The sequence below is a fragment of the Pantherophis guttatus genome, chromosome 4 (assembly GCF_059756535.1).
Source record: "Pantherophis guttatus breed Tessera chromosome 4, ASM5975653v1, whole genome shotgun sequence".
NCBI classification, from domain to species: Eukaryota; Metazoa; Chordata; class Lepidosauria; order Squamata; family Colubridae; genus Pantherophis; species Pantherophis guttatus.
This window is the reverse complement of record NC_142066.1, coordinates 44,343,344-44,362,779: the sequence shown is the minus strand read 5'-3', so window position 1 is coordinate 44,362,779 and position 19,436 is coordinate 44,343,344. Positions and strand designations below refer to the sequence as shown.

Genomic DNA, 19,436 nt, shown 5'->3' with positions numbered 1-19,436 from the left:
TCCTTTTCAAATTTCTAGAGGGAATTGGCCAGGGGAGAGGGGAGGACTTGTCTAAACCTGTTGATAAAGTCGTTTCATATTTAGACACTCGCTTCCTCCGCCTCCCCCATCGGTATTAATTAACTACTGTATCGTTTTCCCCTGAATTTTAGATAGTCCTCCGCCTAGTCCAAGGGTTGACAAACATTTGAAGTTGGACTTCCTCCTCTCCTTTCCCTCTAATATAGGTGAGAAAAATAGACGTGCCCGGACCTGTTGTGCTCCATCCAATCTATCCTCTTATCCTCCCTCTGTCTTCCCCCCTGGGGTGGTGGGCGGCTGAGGGAGTTGCTTAAGCCGGCTTGGTGGGCGGACCTTTAGAGGGAAAGCGGCGGCTTTTTCGCCCGGCTGGCGACGCTGAAGCTTTGGAAAGGAGGTCCCCAGGGGTTCCGTGACATCATGCCGCGGGCGGGCCAATTGGAGGCGGCAAGGGGCGGGCTCGGGGATGAAAGGAGAAGGGGGCGAGGCGGGAGGGGTGGGGGAGAAACATCCCCTCGGTGGTTTTCCTCCTCTCTTGTGGGACCAGGCGCGGAGAAAAGAGGGCGCTCGGGGGGAGCTTGGGGGAGAAGGCGAGGAGTGGGCGCCGTTGCTTGGACGCGCGAGCGACTGAAGGGCCCGAGGAGGCGGCGGAACTGCAGCCGCTGCAGGTGGCAGTAGAGACGTCGGAGCTTCCCTTTGGCTTGATACTAAGGGCTAAGGAGGCGGCGCTGCTTGAGCATGAAGCTGTCTGGCAGCGGCAACATAGATAGTGGTCGCCGCCGCCGATCTCTCGAAGCGCGGTAGTGGCCGGAGCCGTGGATGCGGTGGCGGCGGCGCTTGGGCTTTCTCCTCGTCCTGCCGCGGAAAGTCCCGCAGATCTTTTGATGATGACGATGAATTCTCTGGCCGAGAGCCTGCTGGGACCGCCGGACCCGTCCAAAGCGGCTTTTCTGGACTTCGGGCTGGGCCCCCCGTCTTCTCCCCACCAGCAAACCCAGCCCTCGCAGCCGCAGCAGCATCCCACCACTTTGGCGGCCACTTACTCACTCCAAGCTTTGCACCCGCTGCCGCCGCCTCCGCAGCAGACCCCGCTCGACAGCGGCGTCTTTCCTCCTCCTGCCGCCTCCTACGGCAGCAGACCCCTGGCATATCCCCCTTACCCCGGGGCGGCCGGTGGCAGCCCTCACGCCTTCTACCACCACCACCACGGCACCTCCTACTCGACTTACCAGCAGAACTCGAACACCCTGAGCCACGGGACGAGGCTGGAGGAGACGGGTAAGGGGAGGCTGGTTAGCTTGGGAGAAGGGGCGGGAGGCAAGCCCGGGGCGGCTACCCCCCCCCAAATTCGGGGGAGGGGGTTGCAATCTTCGTTATTTTATCCGGACGATAGGAATTCCGACACGGGCATCCTTGAACACCAGTCCAGAACAACCCCCTCCTCGAGCCACCAAAAAATTGGGCTACAACTCCCGTTGTCCGAGACAACAGGTCCATGGCCTCAGGAGTAATGGGAGTTATAATGCAGCACATCTGGAAAGAAGGGGCTGAAGGAATGTGGACAGAAATGTGCTGTTTTCAAAGCCTTAGGAGGGAATTGGGGAAAACGGGAGGTATAGGAATGGAACAAATCAATATTAGTATCGGTCACTAACAAAGAATGTTGCCGTTTCCTTTAATTTTTTTGGGGTGGGGTGGGGATTGAGTTGACTTGCAGATTAGGAATTAATGAGAAAGATGTGAATTGCCCTTTTCTAAATTAGAAGTTATTCTGAGTTTATTAGTTCAAAAATAAATCTGAGGTCGCAAATTTAGACGAGACTTCCTTGTTCCATTGTAGGCAAAGAGGGTTGAGCCAGTTTGGCCTCTCCTCCGTGGGATGAAAGAGTCCCTAATTCCTCCTGGAGAATGGGAATCAAAAATGGATCAAAAATTTGAGGCCATTGCAACAAGTGTCAATGGATTTAAAAACCTTTTTTTTTTGCATTTTGCTCAGTATAAAATCTGCCTTGCCTGCCGTTTCGTTTGCAGCACATTCTTAGATCTATCTGAGTTGAGGCAAGCATTTTAATTACTGCACAATTATTTACAAGTAAGTAGTCTATGGGACGGCAGTCTACTTATATGGGATCCTCTTCTCTGCATGCCCTACTGGCAACCTCTATAACCTAAACCAAGAGAAAAATGATAGAAGAAACAGAGTGCAACACTTTATTCAGAAAGGTTACCTTTTAGAAAATGAAAGCAATTGCTTTTGCAATGAAATAAATTGTGCTATGCCACCCTTCGATCGTACAATTATAGAGACAGATCTTAACTTGAATGAACTATCAGATGGAATAGCTTGCACATGATTAAAGAAAGTATTTCGATGAATATTTATCTCTTCTTCCTCGTCCCCCACCAGTTTTTTTTTTTAAGAATCAGCACCAGTTTCCCTTTGCTTTCTCCCACCCGCCACCCCCATTCCCAGGTGGAAATGGTCTGCTCCTCCTGAACTTCTTCCTGGAGTCCATTTGATAAGCATCAAAACTTCACAGGGCCATGACTGAAGCAGAGGCGCATGGATCTAAGGAGGAGAAAGGCAGTCCTCTTGGGGACAAAGCTGGCAGCTCTTGAGTAATGCACCTCTGATGCTCAAGCAGCCAGAGGAGGAAATCTCATTAGCTTCCCTCCTCAAGACCTTTAGAAACTGGGGTATTGCTTTTCAGGCTGTCTGATCATGATGAGTGCTGCAGTCCAATTCAACCAGAGAATACTAGGTTGGAAAAGGTTACTAGGTAGTGTTTGTATTTTAATGAACAGTTAAGCAATGACAAAATAATATGCAAGCTTTCAGGACTCTTAATGGAAGAATTGGTGCAAAAATGCAAGAAAAACAGCAAAATTAATAATGCTGAAAATAAAAATAACTACTCCAATCTTGATGGGAAGGATCAGATTGAGGAAAGGACCAAATTGACCTACCCCGCTGAAAATAATAGTCATTGAAAACCTGCCTGAACGGTACCAAATGAGAAGGGAGAATGCCTATAGCTCAGTGTTTTGCAACTCCCAGAATTCCCCAGGCTGCATGCTGCCACCAGTCAGCAAGCAGGCTGGAGAGTTCTGGGAACTGAAAACCACACTTCTTAAAGTTGCCAAGGTTGAAAAAACTCTGCTCTAGCAACTTTTGGTTCCTGGATGCTATTCTGCTTTGAGACTTGGTTTTCAACTGGCTTACATGCCTGTGGTAATCTTTCAAGGTTGCATAAGAGACCATGGACATCTTTAATATATTTTGTTTTGCTAAGAGCAATCCAGACAAATGATGATCCAAGCAATTTAAATGTGATATGTCACTTATTTCTGACCAAAGTCATTTCTCCCTGCTGGAATGAAACTTTCCTTTTGCTAACTGCATTTGTTTATATCTTTCCTGGAAACTTCCTTTTCCTCCCCAGCCCATCTAGATTGAACATGCCTCTGGGCACAGCTCTGTTGTTTTGCTGGTTTTCATTGCTATGTCAAACAACCAGGTACACTGAAGTGCTCTATAAATAACTTACTACAAGAGGTAGAAATTGTTCAGGAAGCCACCTGGAAAAATTCAATGGCAGCTCAAAGGTAGACAGCATAGAACTGAAGCCTTTGTTGATGTGCAGAGTGTCTCTTCCCACCCCTACTGCTTGGATATTTTCCACCCTCTTGATATAGTGCTTCTGGAATTAAGCCCTGTTTTTTTTCCCCTGGATTAAATCTTACCCCTAAATCTGGTCTCATCTTCAAATTTTGGACTTCAACCTCTGAAAGTTCCTGCATTCAATAAATTGAGTTAGATATGCCATGTTGCTCCCCATATCTGCACTTGACAATTTACATTGTTTTACTCCCTCCGCTTACGTATTCTTTTTCATTAGCTTTCTAGTCCAAATTCCCCTTCAGGGAAAAATAAACTTTCCATTTCCAGGATGTTCCTAGAAACGTTTATCTAACTATCTATCACTTTAGATTGGAGGTTACTACTCATTATCTTTTGGCACAGAAAATGTACTATTTTGATTTTGATTTTCTACCATCTTTGTTAAGAATTTTTTTCCTGGCCTATGTTCAAGGGCACTTAGTCTAACGATACAGGAATTCTTTCTTTACAATCCCTTCTTCCGCTAAAGGATGGCATTTTAGTCCATGTTCATGGTATTTCTAAACATTTGAGAAACTTGATGTTAGTAGAATCCTTTAACAGAATACTGGTTGACTTTTTAAAATGTATATTGCATACAAAAATATGAATAACATTCTTGTTAATTTACAACACAGGAACTGTTTTGAAAGTGTCCCTTGAAGTCATGCAACTTGGCTTCAAACTAAGATCACAAGAAACATACTGTTTAAAAAATGAAATTATCTTCTGAACTTTGAATTTACATAAACTGAGTTGTTCTGTTATTTCTTTTGGAGCCAGCTGAAGTTTTAAAAAAATATAATTTAAAAGAAGCAACAGTAATTTTTTTTAAAAAAAACTTCCATGGTTTTTAAATGTAAAAAAACAAGGGTTGCAATTTAAGTATTAATTTATTTATGCTTTTATTGTGTGATTTATTTTTTCTAATCTGGCAAGGAAATGCTTTGAAGAAGAGAAAATAAGGACTATAACATTATTTATGTTTTAGAATGCACTAGTAAAATTTTTAAAAGGTTACTTTATTCAACTAGAGTAACTATAGCTATTTTTAAAACTTGGAGCAGTATTCCTTTCTAATTCTAAAGGTATTCTGACTTTAAGGTTAATCCATAACCCCTAGGCTATCTGTCTCACCCCCCTCCCCCATCTGTCCAAACTTCACAGAAATCTTTCCCAGAAATCCATGAGACTAGTTTGCTAAATTTAAGGGAAGTTCGGGTAAGTTTGCTTTAAACAATGCCTTGATGTACACATGTACACATGTAAAAGTGGACAATTTCCAAAATTGTTCGGTGATCAACCGCTGTCAGAAAGATAAAGGGAACCTGGGCATTAGAGATTCAGTCTTCGCCTGCCAAAATAAAAACAGGAGGTTTTAATTTAAGCATATCAAGAGTGATTTACTTGCAGTGATGGCAATACTGGAAGCAAAATGCTCCACAGTGGGCGAAAGGCAAAACGACTCTCCCCATCTTTTGGAGAAATAGTCTCGCCTCGCCCCTTGCCTGTTTCTGCAAAGAAAAGAACCGGTGGGTTAGTAAAGTCAGTGCCTGCTCCTTACTGAAGTTAGGTGTTTATTAAATGTCCCTTATTTACTCGTACTATATAATTTTTTAATTTTAATTGGTACCTGTCAAATGAACATGTGAAAGAGAAAGCGTCTTGCTACCGTTTGAAACTAAATACAGCAGCCAGCGAAAGGGGTCCCTCGCTGGTCCTTTGATTGAAGAACTAAAACTATTTAAGGCGAGACAGTGGATCCCACCGGCAGCTAATTAATTAGCAGTTACTAACTGTTATGAACCTGAAGAGTGGGGAAGGGGGAGTCCACAGCAAATATTCCAAATCAAGCAGCAAACAACCACGGTTATACTATGTGCGCGCTCATTGAAAGATTCAGCGATCTCCATTTAGGGGGCGCTGAGTTTCGGAACTGTGTTAATTTTCACTCCGATTTGTGGATCCGACTAAGGCAAAGCGCTTAGTTTTTAATTGGTAACGTTTTCCAGGTTTGTTCAGAAGCAGCTCGCCGCGGAGGGTCTGTTCCCCATCGCGGTTTGCTGCATCATCCAGCTGTTGCTGGGGCAATGTATCAGCCACGGAAACTTTCTCCGACGTGGTTTATTCTAGCCTCACCCACCACAGCGGTGGAAAGCCGATCTTCGTGATTTAGTTACATCGGCCCAGCAATATAACGAAACGCGTTAAAATCCATAGAAGGTATTCTTTTTAGGCCAGATTCATTCGCTAAGCCATAGAGCGATCGTGGTTTATTCAACAAAACACGCCTGGCTGGGTTCGCACAATGCCTAATCAAACCCAAACAAATCTATTATGGTTTAATTCGAGTAGGAACCCTAGCTTGCGCTCCTAAACGAACTTCCCAGCAAATTAGTTTATTCTGCTGAATAAACAGTCATTCACTTCCATGGAATGTGCTTCGCCTGAACTGCGTCTCAGCGTAGTTTGAAGTTTGTGGGTAGATCAGAAGGAAATGACGATCCCCTTCCATTGTCCGAGGAGATGGCTTTCCTCCAGATATGGGTAACCTATCTGTACTCTCCAAATAGCTGGGGCTACAGTTCCCATAATCTTTTGGCATTGATCATTCTGGTTGGACATGATGGGGGGTTTAAATCAAATACAGCAGGAAGGTATTTGCCTATTTCTGTGGCTTTCTCTTCGAAGCCATACATTATTCCTTCGTGAGAGTCCTCATAAGCATCTTCCTACCGCCTTTCAAATGTCTTCTAAAGGGCGGTTTACAAACATAGGTTGGATAGAGGCCAAGGACGCTACCGTTGCCGATCTTAAGCCAAGGAGGTCGGTTGGATTTGAGGCTGGGGGGAAATCTAGCAACAACTTGAGCGATTGAGACAATGGCCTCGTTCATACAAGACTGAGCCTTCATGGGAGTTGTTTGTTCGGCCTAGAATGGTTCATTAATGCAGGCCAGCATATTATCCTATAAGTTGCTGCATCTTCGAGGCGAATGAACGGCGACTGTCCAGTGCCTGTTTACTCAGAAACAAGTCCAAATTCATTTGACAGACAGAATTGCACTGTGAAATTGAATTTCATCGGGGAACTCAACAAACCTGTCCGGGATTGCGCTGTGTGAAGACGCAATCTTGTGCGGATTTTTCGTTTTTTACTTTTTGGAGAAGAGGCCTTAGGAAGCTGGAAGGGGTTCTCGAATAAGTGCGCCAGACGGTAATAAATAAAACTCTGAGCAAGCAAATGTGGGGTTCTAAGGAAAGATGCAGTCAGTATCTCTACACATGCAGAATATAAGGAGATTGGTTCCTAAATATATGCCGTATTTATTTTAAAATATTCGTGCAATCATAGGAGAAAATAGAATGCATGTATATATAGGGGATGGGTGTCGTCCTTCATTCATGCATTGCTCCGAGACGGGGAAAAGAATATGAAGTTCTTCCGAGGCTGAATAACGAGCTGCTGGAGGAAATAGGGGAGCCTGCACCCCACTCTCTCTCCCAACCACATCCTTCGCGCAACAGGTGGACGCCGGAGCCTTTGGACACTTCCTTGAAGGTCACTCACGGCCCACGAGCACTTGAGGGTCGCTTGCAACTCAGAAGTGATGCCGGTCAGGAGGTGTTTAAAATAGTTGTTTAAAATACCTTTCTCCCTCTCAAAGAAGCCGGAAATAACAGTGCCCGAAATGAAATGGACACGTTGTGAGTCAAAGACAAAGAAAAAAAAAATCACGTTGGTAAGCTTAAAACAGTCTTAACAGTTCAGGTGTTTTGGAACCTGGACTTTACGCGAAAAGCCAAAATTCAAGCGGATTTCCCATGTCCCACCGCCCTGAGTAAGATACTAGTTTCTCCGGTGCACGTTGGCCTCGTTTCTATTCTATTATTATTCTGCTTGAAGTAGTGGAAAATCTTAATTCCCTATTAATTCTTATCTTTTCTTTTAGTGAGTTTCAGCTCTAGGTTACTGCTAAATCTTCAATCTTCCCTAATTAAAAGCTGAATTAGAAATCAACTTTTCAGGTAGATCAACCAATAAAAACTTAAGGGCTCTTTGATTTTGGTTTCCTTTAAGGAACATGGTTTTCAGTTTTATTTAGCAGCTAAAGGTACAAACCATCGGATTCGCCTTCTCTCTGCCAAACAAATTTTACTTTTTACATATTTGTAAAGGGATGTATAATTTAAGCTAGTTGAGCTGGTAGAAGCTAAGTGACTGGTAATTTATTTAAATGCTTATTAGTTTACTGTATCTGACCCTAGTTTTAAAGTAATTAGCAGTTATTAAGTGGAGATAATGGGGGCAAACGTGCCAGTTTTTCACTTAGTGTTCTTGTAAATTTCTCCTTCCCACGCATTCACAAGATTCCTATTATCCGTCTCGGGCATATTCTTTTTGTCCTTATTATTCTAAGAAGCCTGCTGACAGACAATAGAGTTCCTTTAAAAAAAATAATAACTAGGGGAAACCCCAAAGAGGTTAAGAAACAGTTTATATAATACAGTGGAAAAAAGCAGGCGTGTTTTGTGTGAGAGAAAAATCCACACTAAGAAAACATTGTTATTAACTTAACGGACCATTTACAAAATAGAGACCAAGCATTCAAGTTTCCAAGAATTCTTTATTACACAAGATTATTTCTAGAGGAAAGGAGGACGGGGTGGCATTTAGACCGTTACCATCCTACCTCTGATTTTCTAATCAGGTTGGTAAATGCCCTAGGAAAAGCTAGTATCTAACCATGGTTTATTAAGAACGGTTTTGGCCAATATGATTTTCTCCCAATCCACGGATGGACAATACAGACAAAAATAACCAACTTGCATTAATATTTCCAGGCATTGGAGAATTCGGTTTCGATCTGAGTTCCAATCCAAGTTCTCCAATCGAGGAGGGGGGGCAGAATATCTGCAGAAGGAAACCCCTCTTTGGAGATCGTCAATAGCATGTGGTACTGGTGCATCATCTCAGGCACAAATTTTCACAATTTGCTTTTATATACACAAGACACAACCCTGTTCTATGCATACGGGGAACTACTGTACCTGTTCTATGCATACGGGAAACTACTGTACCGTGTGCATAATTTTAAAGACTGAATGTGCTTGAAGAAGAAAAGAGAATAAATGCATGATTCGATGGATTTCCCTTTCACTCTGCCCCCCCCCCCCCACGTCTTTTTTGCTTCTCACCCTTCTGGGGGCCTCTCAAGCTGGTTCAGTTTGGAGAAAAACACACTCCATCCCGAAACACAAGCTTACTAGCCACCCCCTAAATGCAGTGGCGTAACAGACAGACACAAACCTGCAATACCTAAATTTTGAAAGAAGAAATTTGGGTCTAGCTAAAGGGGAGTCCCGTTGAACTTGATAGGGCGTGTCTCGTCCTGTTTGCAATTCAATCTCAGGGGTTTGCAGGTTCGGCTCCAGCCCAGAGGATTTTCGAACGACCTCTCTCTTTTCTTCGAGAGAACAAGTTTAATGGTGTAGCGCTCCCTTTTCTTTCTTTCTTTCTTTCTTTCTTTCTTTCTTTCTTTCTTTCTTTCTTTCTTTCTTCTTTCTTTTTCTTTCTTTTCTTTCTTTTTTTTTTGTTATTACGTTTTATCTTTTTAATTAGGGTAGACATTGGGCCAGGCGTCTCGGAGTTTGGTCCTGGGTTGATTTTTAAAATTAAATTATTCCTTTAGGGTTTCGGATGTATCTTTTTCAACTCTGTTCTCAGCGGGCTGCGTGGAAGCGGCTGGCGCCTGTTCAGCTCACACCTCAGGTTGATTTGCCAAATTAACAAAACCCGGAGCTTTTTTCTTTTTAATTGAATCCCAGCCTCCTCGGTGGTACCCTTCGAGTTGTAGGGCTTTTGTACTGCGATCTCGTGTGTCGTCAGTTTTATTCAATGATAATAACGACTGAATTCAGCGGAGGCAAACGCGAGCGAGGCTGCAAAACCAGAGCTAGATTTCAGATGGCAGCAACGCTGAAATAAGGCTGAGGGTACTTTTGTGTAAAGACAACCTCGCATAAGCATTATCGATTTATTCACTAAAAGTGGTGATATGGACGGAAATAAGGCAATAATAATAAGAAACAACAACAACAATAATAATTAATAATAATAATAATAATTAATAAAGAAAGTGGTTTTGGGGAACAAATTTCAACTTTTCCCACTTTATAGTTTAGATCAACGCCGGAAAACTTACTTTCCCTCCCACCATCTTCTCCAGCAGCCAGAACTACAGAAATCCACTTTTAATCATCTTGGAAAACTCATTAGTTCGATTTAAATCCATTGGATGCCAATCAAATCGAATCATTTCATTCCTCACTTAATAAACAGATTCTTTTTGTTTTGTTTTTTAAGGAGTAGAACTTTTGGGAACATCAAGCTGGCTGAAATCATCAATTGCTCACTTGACACGTGTGTCGCCATATTCGTTTTTAATATGATGATGATTAGGCAGAAAGACACGGTAAATAAAAGGCAAAGAGAGGAAGAACCCATTAAACTGACCAAGTCGATTGCAAGATAGCTGGCTGAAAACGGGGCAGAGGGCTTTATTTTCCTCATAACTCAGTCGGCTTTCAATATTTCCACCATCTGTTCTACAAGGCAGATTAATAGCATCACCCAGCCATATATAAAGATATATAGGTTGATACTTATTGGCTGCAAATAAGCTCTCCTGTATTTAATATTCCCCAGGAGATTCCCCTGTCGGCTTTCATCTCAGTTGCAATCTGGTCCATATTGACTCTCTCTTCTGTGTTCAGAGTGTAGTAAACGGGATTTTATTTAAATACGACATAATCTGCCTTTGAAAGTAACCTCTTTCAAGGAGGTAGACAATAACGTTCAAAAGCATGTAATTACACTTTAAACAAACTTACAAAAACAATATTTCCTTTGTATCCTTGTCCGTGTTGGGAGGCACCAAGAAGGGCTATAGATGGATTTCTAGTTTCCGCCCCGCTGTTTTCTATGGCATACTTCATTTTTGCCTAGGATTGCAGCACTTAATGCAGTCTAAACACCTGTATTCAATTGATTTGTTTGGGGAAGTAAATGTACACATAGCAGTTTTCACCTTAATAGAAATGCCTACTCAGAAGTAAGATATCAGAGGTCTGTACCCATTCCTCCCTCCTTCTCCCCTCCTTAATATTGAAACACATCTTAAAAGTGACATGGGCTTTCTACCCCCACCCCACCCCAATATCTTTATCTCCACATTTTTTTTCTTAAGTGAAAAGTTGATTTTGTTTCTGGCTGCCTCCTAATCATTTCCAGTAATGCTTCCTGCTTTAAACCTGAATCATTTACTTTGACTGGAACATGAATCAACTTTGTAGTGCCAGAGCATATTCTTATGACACCCACCAAGTCTCTATTCTACACCCTTCTGGAACTTGATATCAGTGCATAAAATTGAGCTTACTATTGGGTAAAGCTTGCAGAACAGTCATTTTAGGATAATTCTGAATTCTGGTCCTAAACTCCACAGTGCTGGGTCCTTATTGGGATTTAGCAAATAATCAGTATGTCATTCTGTAGATTACACAGCTTTTATTCTCTTGACTATGGTTCTGTCCTTTACAGCTGTAGAAGTTGTCCTTTCAATGAACTAAACCTTCAGTTGCTGAAATCTACACTCAACTACTTAAACTTGCTTTCTACTTGACCTATATGAGGCTTTCTGCTTGACCTATATGAGAAGCAAAGGTTTACAACCTAAGGCCCAGGGCCACATTAGGCCCCCATATGCCTCCAAAGGCATCCCTTTATTATGTGACTGAATTAAAAAAAAACTAAATATGAAAGTACAGACTATATGGATACCTTTTCATTATAATGTCAGTGTCAAATTTGATTGCTCCTCCCATGATTTTTGAGAACACAGGTCCAGGTATAACATTTGCTAAGAGTTGTGCATGCAACACCAAGTGCATACTTGGCCCAGGAAAGTTGGGTACTTCTGCTTTACAGAAAACTCTAGTATATTAAGTCATAATATCAAGCTCCAAGGAAAATCACCATAGTTATAATGATTGAGGATTAAGGTTCCTTTTTTGTCAAATCCACATCTGGAGGTCATCAGGTTGGGGAAAGACTGGAAGATGAGCCAATTAAAGTGATTAAGATAAAAATACAAACAAGATTAGGAAATTAGGCACACTCTAGATTCATAGGAATGTTAGCTGGCAAGCGTAGATTTTATGAATCTGGTCCAATGCAAGATGTCTGAGTCAATATGATTACTAAATTTGAATAAGCTGTATTATTAATATTATTGGCTGTATTTGCTACCTTTCTATTGAGTAAGATAAGAATCATGTTTATAGTACTTAGCATAATACATCTTATAATTTTATGCTAGTATAGTTTTATCCAATTACCCTAGGGATGAAGAGCCTATTTCCCATCAGGCATTGCTGAATTACAATTTCCAACATTCTTACTGTTGATCATACTAAGCATGCTGCTATGAACTAGAGCAGCATACCTAATACGATGAACAATAAGAATGTTGGAATATGTGGCCCATGGACTCTCCAACATCCCAGCAAGAAAGGACAGTCCTATGCAGTCATATAGATGGGATGATCAGGTTCACTCCTCCCTTGAACCCTAATACACCATTGTATTTGTGGCAATGGCTCTTCTGTGGGTTTAGCTTGCAATTCAATGTGTTGGAAAAATTTAGGCAAGAGTGTTAATTCAGTAAATGATGCTACACGAATCCAGCCAGTGTTTTGGTTCATTCACGGTTCAGTGTGTTGAACAATGCCAAAAAAAGTCAGTTTCATAAACTGTGGTTCAACTAACCACAGCTTAGTAAATAAAACTGGTTTTGTTCCATCATGTTAAAATACAGTAAATGTGTAGCTCTCCTGTGGGTTTGTAACCATTATTTTATCAGGAATTGTACTCTTTGTTGACTTTTATCTTATGCATGGTTGTTTAGAAAAATATTAAATATGATTTGTTGCATGCATTTTGCAGACTTAGATTTATGCTTATCTGGATGTGAAATGCATTGAAGTCTTTTAATTTTGAGGAAGGATGCCTGGAAATGCAGAAAAACTGAATCATCAAGGTTTTCAATCAAATAAAAAGAGTTGCTGAGAAAGAAGGGGGAAAAGTTCTGCAATTGCACCTTTCTTTCAGGACAGAATCTTGAGAAGAGGTATCTTAAAATGCTGCGTTCCATTCCGCTGCAATCATATCTCTGTTTTTTAGAATATATCTTTTATTTTATGTACTCCAAGAGCGTATGCACTAAGACAAATTCCTTGTGTGTCCAATCACAACTGGCCAATAAAGAATTCTATTCTATTCTATTCTATTCTATTCTATTCTATTCTATTCTATTCTATTCTATTCTATTCTATTCTATTCTATTCTATTCTATTCTATTCTATTCTGTTGGTCTCCATGGCAGATAATACACTTGTCTAGACTATCCACGATTATAGACCAGCCTTTTCCAATCTGGAGTCCTCCAAATTTATTGGATTTCTTTAGGGCAGAGTTTCTCAATCTTGGCAACTTTAAGATACATGGACTTCCATTCCCAGACTTCCCCAGCTGGTGGTGCTTAGGGGGTCATGATAATTCAGATCCACTGCCGCTCCCCAAAATGGGGAAAGCCATTATATTCCAGGTGAGGCTTGTGTATCTGTGTGACATAACCACTTATCCAGATCTTCTTGATTACTCCAATAGAAGAATTTACCAGGTTTGAAATTCATTTGTAGGGATGTGATTCCATCAATATTCCCGCAATGGGGCAGCACCAATCCCAGGATGGAGCTATGTTTTGCTATTAAAATTTATATTTGATCAGTTTTGCAAAGGATACATGGTGGTCAGGGTTGAAGTAATAATTATGCATGGATTAAATTCCTTGTTTTGGTTTCTTTCACTTGCATTTTCTTTGTCTGTTGCTTTCCACCTTGAAAGTCCATATTGAACTAAAAGGCAGCAAAGAAAAAAAATAAAGAAAAAAAGGTACACTTTAAGGAACATGCTTTCTTCTTTGTAAGCCAAGGCAATGCAAGAAGCTTTTAAAAAACAGAGCGGCAAACTTTTAAAAAACAATTATTTTTAAAAAAGTATTACTATCTGTAAGGGAGTAGCATCTTATAATTCCCTCCTACTGTCTCTGTATTTTTTTTTCAGCTTCAGTCAAAACTTTGTGACTTGTGTTATCTTCTCTATTGTGGCTTCTCCAGTAGCACATGGATGTGGTTTACTGAGGCGTCTAGGGAGTTTTCTTCCTTAAACTGAAGAGTTTGGCTTCTTTGCACATGAACTAAGCTTCTTAATTAAATCTGCACTGGTGAGAATTAAAGGCAACCCTCTGGAGGGATCTCTTCTTCTTCCCTTGACACAGTTTCAAACCAAGATGAGGGAAAACAAGGTCTCTGATTGGGCCACAACTGCTCTCTGAAACTGTTTGCATTTTGCGGGCTTGCTTTCTTCTGCTCAATTATTTTCTCCCGGGGAAAGGGCAGGTTTTTAAAAACACAGAGGATAATGAGGAATTCTGGCCATAATGCAGTAAGCTTGGAATGCTCATCAAATCTAATAGCCTGGGAAGAACCGGGTACACAGGCTAGATTCTTTGCATGTTGTTGTTGTCACTGTTGTTTTTAGCAAACTATAGCACTATATCAAAAAACACAGAATAAAATGCCATTGATCAAATATACATTGCAATTTTGACCTTGTATCTTTCATTCCATGCCCCTCTCTCTGCAGCTCCTTCCTCCCTTTTTATCCAGAAAAATCTGAATCTTTGAGCTTGAAATATAAAGAAATGTCAGGTTAATTCATGCCCCCTAAACTTTGCTCTTTTTGAGAGAAGATAAGCTTTTAAAAATAATAAATTGGATTTAATTGTGCTGCATCAAATGAGCTTAATAAACACTTTCTATGTGTTCATCCATATTGTTTGCAGATTGATTGACAGCTGCTTCAGTAGCGTGTTCTTAAACTCCTTCTTGCCCATTTTATCTCAATCAATCAAAAATGACTTGGCCAATTTGATAATTCCATAGTGAAAGAATACTGTTAATTAACCAATCAGATCAGATTATAATATCACAAAGCCAGTTCAGGATGATGGCACTCCTGCTTTTCTTCATTCTTAATGGCTATGCTTTTTCATCTTGCGTATTTGCCAGTTGACTAAAGCAGTTGACTAAAGCAGTTGACTAAAGCAGTGGCCCCCCGACCTTTTGGGCACCGGTTCCGTGGAGAGAAGTTTTTCTGTGGACCATAGTTTCGTATGCTGCCTGCATCTCATGGATGTGGCTTCACTTGTTTGTGCGGCCCAGTTTCTGGCATGCTGCAGACTGGTGCCAGTCCATGGACTGTGGGTTGGGAACACCTGAACTAAAGTGTTTTCGGACTGTCAAACACTTTTCTGAAAAATGTGTTTTGTTGGATCAGAATGTCAGTGAACTAGGAGTGCACAACAGCTTAATTGCCAAATTTCTTTCTTTAGATCACAAGTATTTCTAAGGCATTTGTTTGTTTATTCTGTTGAATAATCTTTCTGATGATACTCATTATTTGTGCTGGAAATCTACTGGAGCTCAAATTTCTCCCCCAAATTCCCATCTTAGCTATTTATTCAAGGTACACCCTTGAATAAATCCAAATCCAGTGATTAAAAGTTCCTTTCTAATTAAGTGTTTAGATAGTGATTCAAGAAACATCCTTGATTGACATGACAATAGTTTGTGGTGGTTCATTCTGGAAAGAATTATATTTTCCCCAAGATAACACATGCACATTTGGGGGATACTGGATCCACATTTGGTACTGATCTCCAGTGTCCTCCCCACCCCCACCCCTAATGGGTGGAAATGCCTATTTCTAACCTTGGAAAGCCTGGGAGTCAGAGTGATCTGTACAGTATTACAATTCAGATGCAGCTAGCATTAAAGAAGGCTTGTAAACTCCAGCTGATGCAAAAGGCTACCAATCAGGGGTTAAATACATAGGGAGATAATGCTATATCCTTGGACTAAGATCACCTTTCCAGCTCTTCGCATGATTTGATGGTTTTTTCTGAGTTCTTAATGACAAAAAGCAATTATCACCATTCAGAATTTAGGAGGAGACTTGTTTTCTAGACTGTGTATCTTGGGTTCCTGTCAATGTGTTCTTGTTGAGATCTATAATTCCTATTATTTAATTGTGGCAGGATCAAACAGTGACTTATTGAAGGAGCCCACAAAAATAAATAATACTCATTCTTTGTAAAGGAAGCATTTCCATATCCATATCTAAATTGTCTCTCAGTTTAGTTTTTTGATTGGAACTATCAATCGCTGAGACCTGCCAAGTTTCTGGAATTCATTACTCTATATTCATTATTCATATACCATGAGGTCTAGGCTTATATTTTGCCTTTACATAGATTTAATTTTCAGACTGGCAAATTAGGAACAAGGAGCCTCTGAGCATACGCAGAATACATTTCCACCATTTATCATATCCATTATGAGTGGTGAGTATTCTGGTCAGATATCATTATATTCTTGGTACTTTTCAATTTAGAATTAGAATTTGTTTTACATCTACTAAATTGATAGATGGCAATATTATGCAGAGTGCTTTCTGGATACCCGTTTATATCATAACAGTAAGTTGCCAAACAACATTTGCGGTCATTATCTCAGAAATCTGACATAGGCAATTGCATCATGTTTCATTGAAACTTATTGTTTTGTTGTTACTGAAAAGTGCCAAAGCAGTTGCAAAGTCAGAAATCCAAGAAATTCACTATTACCTTTATAGCCTTGCTTCTGGGAGACAAAGCAGTGTACACGGTATTTTCCTCTCCAACTTTATCCTCATGGCAATCTTATGAAGAAGGTTAAACTGAGGGATAAACAAGGCACAAAGGGGCTCATTGACCTTTGTTTTAAAAAAATACAAACAATGCAAACATAGTATGTATACATCTAAATACAAAAAAAAAAAAAAAGAAAGAAAAAGGGGAAAAAAACCAAATATTACAGTGCACCCCCTCCCCCCAGAGACCATTCCCCCCTTTTATATTTCTTCATCTATAACAACTAAAAGATATACAGTATATTCCAATTGTGCCCTTATCCCTTCCAAAACAACATATATTCTTGAGTAGGTTTATTCCCTTTGCCTTCCACCAATACTGATTTTATAAAATCTCCCCATATTTCATTATAATTATTTGCTTTGATCATCTCTTTTTAAAATTTAATTTCTGTTGTTAATTTATCATTTGTTGCCATACTCCAAATTTCATCAAATTTTTTAAAAGGGGATTTTGAATCTTCCTAGCAATTTTTTAAATATCCTTTTTAAACCAATATGTTCCTATAGGATCACCTATTTCCCTTAATTCTTTCAACTCTATATCTCTCCATATCAAATCTCTAGCTACTATTACCAGTATAATATCTGGGACCACCTTTAATTGATTAGCTACCCAATAATTTCTAATATTTGGAAGCCCCAGCCCACCCTTTTTTAATGGTTTATACCATAATGCTTTGCTTATTCTTGGTCTCTTACCTCCATTACAATACACCTCATTGACCTTCATAGTGGAGCGGAGGTGAAACTGGGGGTCTTCTTGTCCAGCATTCTATCGGTAGCCCCATTGGTTGAAATACCAATTTTAAAATTTGCAGATAAGTATTGACACAGATATGAGTCTCAAGTCTGCTTAAAACCAAGCAGTTCAGCAGCCATTGATGTTGGCTTCAGCTACACATTGAATCTTACTTTTTCTCTTTAATTCTGTTTTTTTCAAAAGAACTGGAGAAATCAACCATCATAGAGAATGGAGAAATCCGCATCAACGGGAAAGGGAAGAAAATCCGGAAACCACGGACCATTTATTCTAGCCTTCAGCTGCAGGCCCTCAACCAGCGATTCCAACAAACCCAATATTTGGCATTACCTGAACGGGCAGAATTAGCAGCACAGCTGGGCCTGACCCAAACACAGGTGAGATGCTCTATTGATTTATACTCTCCACTTCTTACCCATCAATCCCTGCTTTCTGAGAGCATATATTATGAGGATAATCTCTACAGCAGCCCTATAAAATTGGTTAGAATGAACACGGTGACCTGCTTAAATCTAGCTCTTTCCATCTAGTACAGGAGTATCAAATTCGTGGCCTGCGGGCTGGATGTGCCACACACCCCGTTTTAGCGAAGGGGGAAAAAGTTGGCGATACATCACATGATGCCATGTCATCACAAGTTTGACACCCCTGATCTAGTAGTTGAAACAAAGTTGCCAAGTGTTTTTCAACCTTGGCAATTTTTAAGATATGTGGACTTCAACTCCCAGAACTTCCCAGCCATTCATGCTGACAAATTTTATGCTGGCTGGGGAATTCTGGGAGTTAAAGTCTACATATTTTAAAGTTCTCAAGGTTGAGAAACACTGACCTAGAAGCCACTGGGAGGAATATTTGATATTGAAAAACTGGTGGATAGGAAAGAGATTTTTATCCTGTATTGGGTTTTGAAGGGTGCGATCTGGATTTCTGCTCTAGATATTAAAAATGAAACAACCACTGGAGTAGGGCAAAAAAGGATTACAAAATAAGGCTGGAGGATCTGATTTGTAGTGTTATAACTGAACTTCAGCTCCCAATGGCCCATGTCCCTGTTGGCCATGCTACTAGGCCTTCTGAGAATTGTACTTTTCTCCATCTGCTTGCATGTTAACTCTCACGAGTAATTGACCTATAAAGGGTTGATGGCTAATGTTTTTCACATTCAGACCAATGTATTATTATAGTTGCTGTTGCAACCTTTCTTTCCCCACTTTAAAGCCAAGCATGAATGCTAATATTGTGTTGAGTACCCTACAGCCCCCTCATATTTTTTACTGAGCTGTACCATATTAACATCATTAATTAACCTGATGTTGCAGAAGGACTCTTGTATACAAATTTCAGAAATTCTGGCTTTCCAGGGGTATCGTATATTTTCTTCAGAGTTCTTTTGTCCTTCCCAACTATTTTCTGTCTTCACAACTGTCCTGGGAGATAGATTAAGATGGCCCCAAATCAACCAGTAACCTTCTTAACTGAGCAAGATTTTAAATCTTTGGCCCCTTCTCTGATTGGTGCAACTTAATTGTTGCACCATGGCTTTTAAAGTATGCTTTTTGGAGAAAGAAATTGCTTTCTTGGAACAGTACAAAGACAAAATAAGTAATGAAATAAGTAAAGACAATAAGTAATACATGGAACAGTCTGTTTGCATCAAACTGAAACACTGCAATAACTTATCATTTCTGCTGATAACATTACTGAGGTAGTGGATAAGAGGCAACCAGCAAATTTTGGGAAACTCAGATGTACACCCCCTGAAAAAAAAAACACCTTAGTTTAAATGTGGGGGAAGGAAAGCTCCAATCAGCTGGATGAAAACTGAGTCTGAGCACGGTGATTATAAAATATGGACTGATTGGTAAAAGAAAGGAATATAGGCGATGTTAGGTACCAAAGATAGATGGAAATACAACAATATTTCACAGCAGATTCTATGGGTACAAAGTAATAAATTGATAATAACTGCAGCATTTGGTGTGTTAGAATCACTTCCCAGAGGATGCTGCATTCTGTCTTAATAAGAAGGAGATAAGTAAGGATGGACATATGAGTTGTGAGAACAGGAGAGGTTGTCACTGAAGATATGGTTTGGAAAGACCCAGAAATCTTCCAGGATTC

The 19,436-nt window shown here is 40.4% G+C and overlaps 1 protein-coding gene across 2 annotated transcripts in view; it reads left to right on the top strand.

Moving 5' to 3' along the window:
• The first annotated feature begins 358 nt into the window (after positions 1 to 358).
• Positions 359 to 19,436, top strand: part of DLX4 (distal-less homeobox 4) — a 42,153-nt gene continuing 23,075 nt past the window's right edge. The window contains exons 1-2 of one of the 2 annotated variants that reach the window (XM_034415461.3): positions 359 to 1,296; positions 17,499 to 17,692. In XM_034415461.3, coding sequence (XP_034271352.1) covers positions 903 to 1,296; positions 17,499 to 17,692 — 588 coding nt within the window. In that variant the 5' untranslated portion in view covers positions 359 to 902. The remainder of the gene's footprint in view (positions 1,297 to 17,498; positions 17,693 to 19,436) is intronic. The other variant, XR_015733771.1, reaches the window with a different exon arrangement.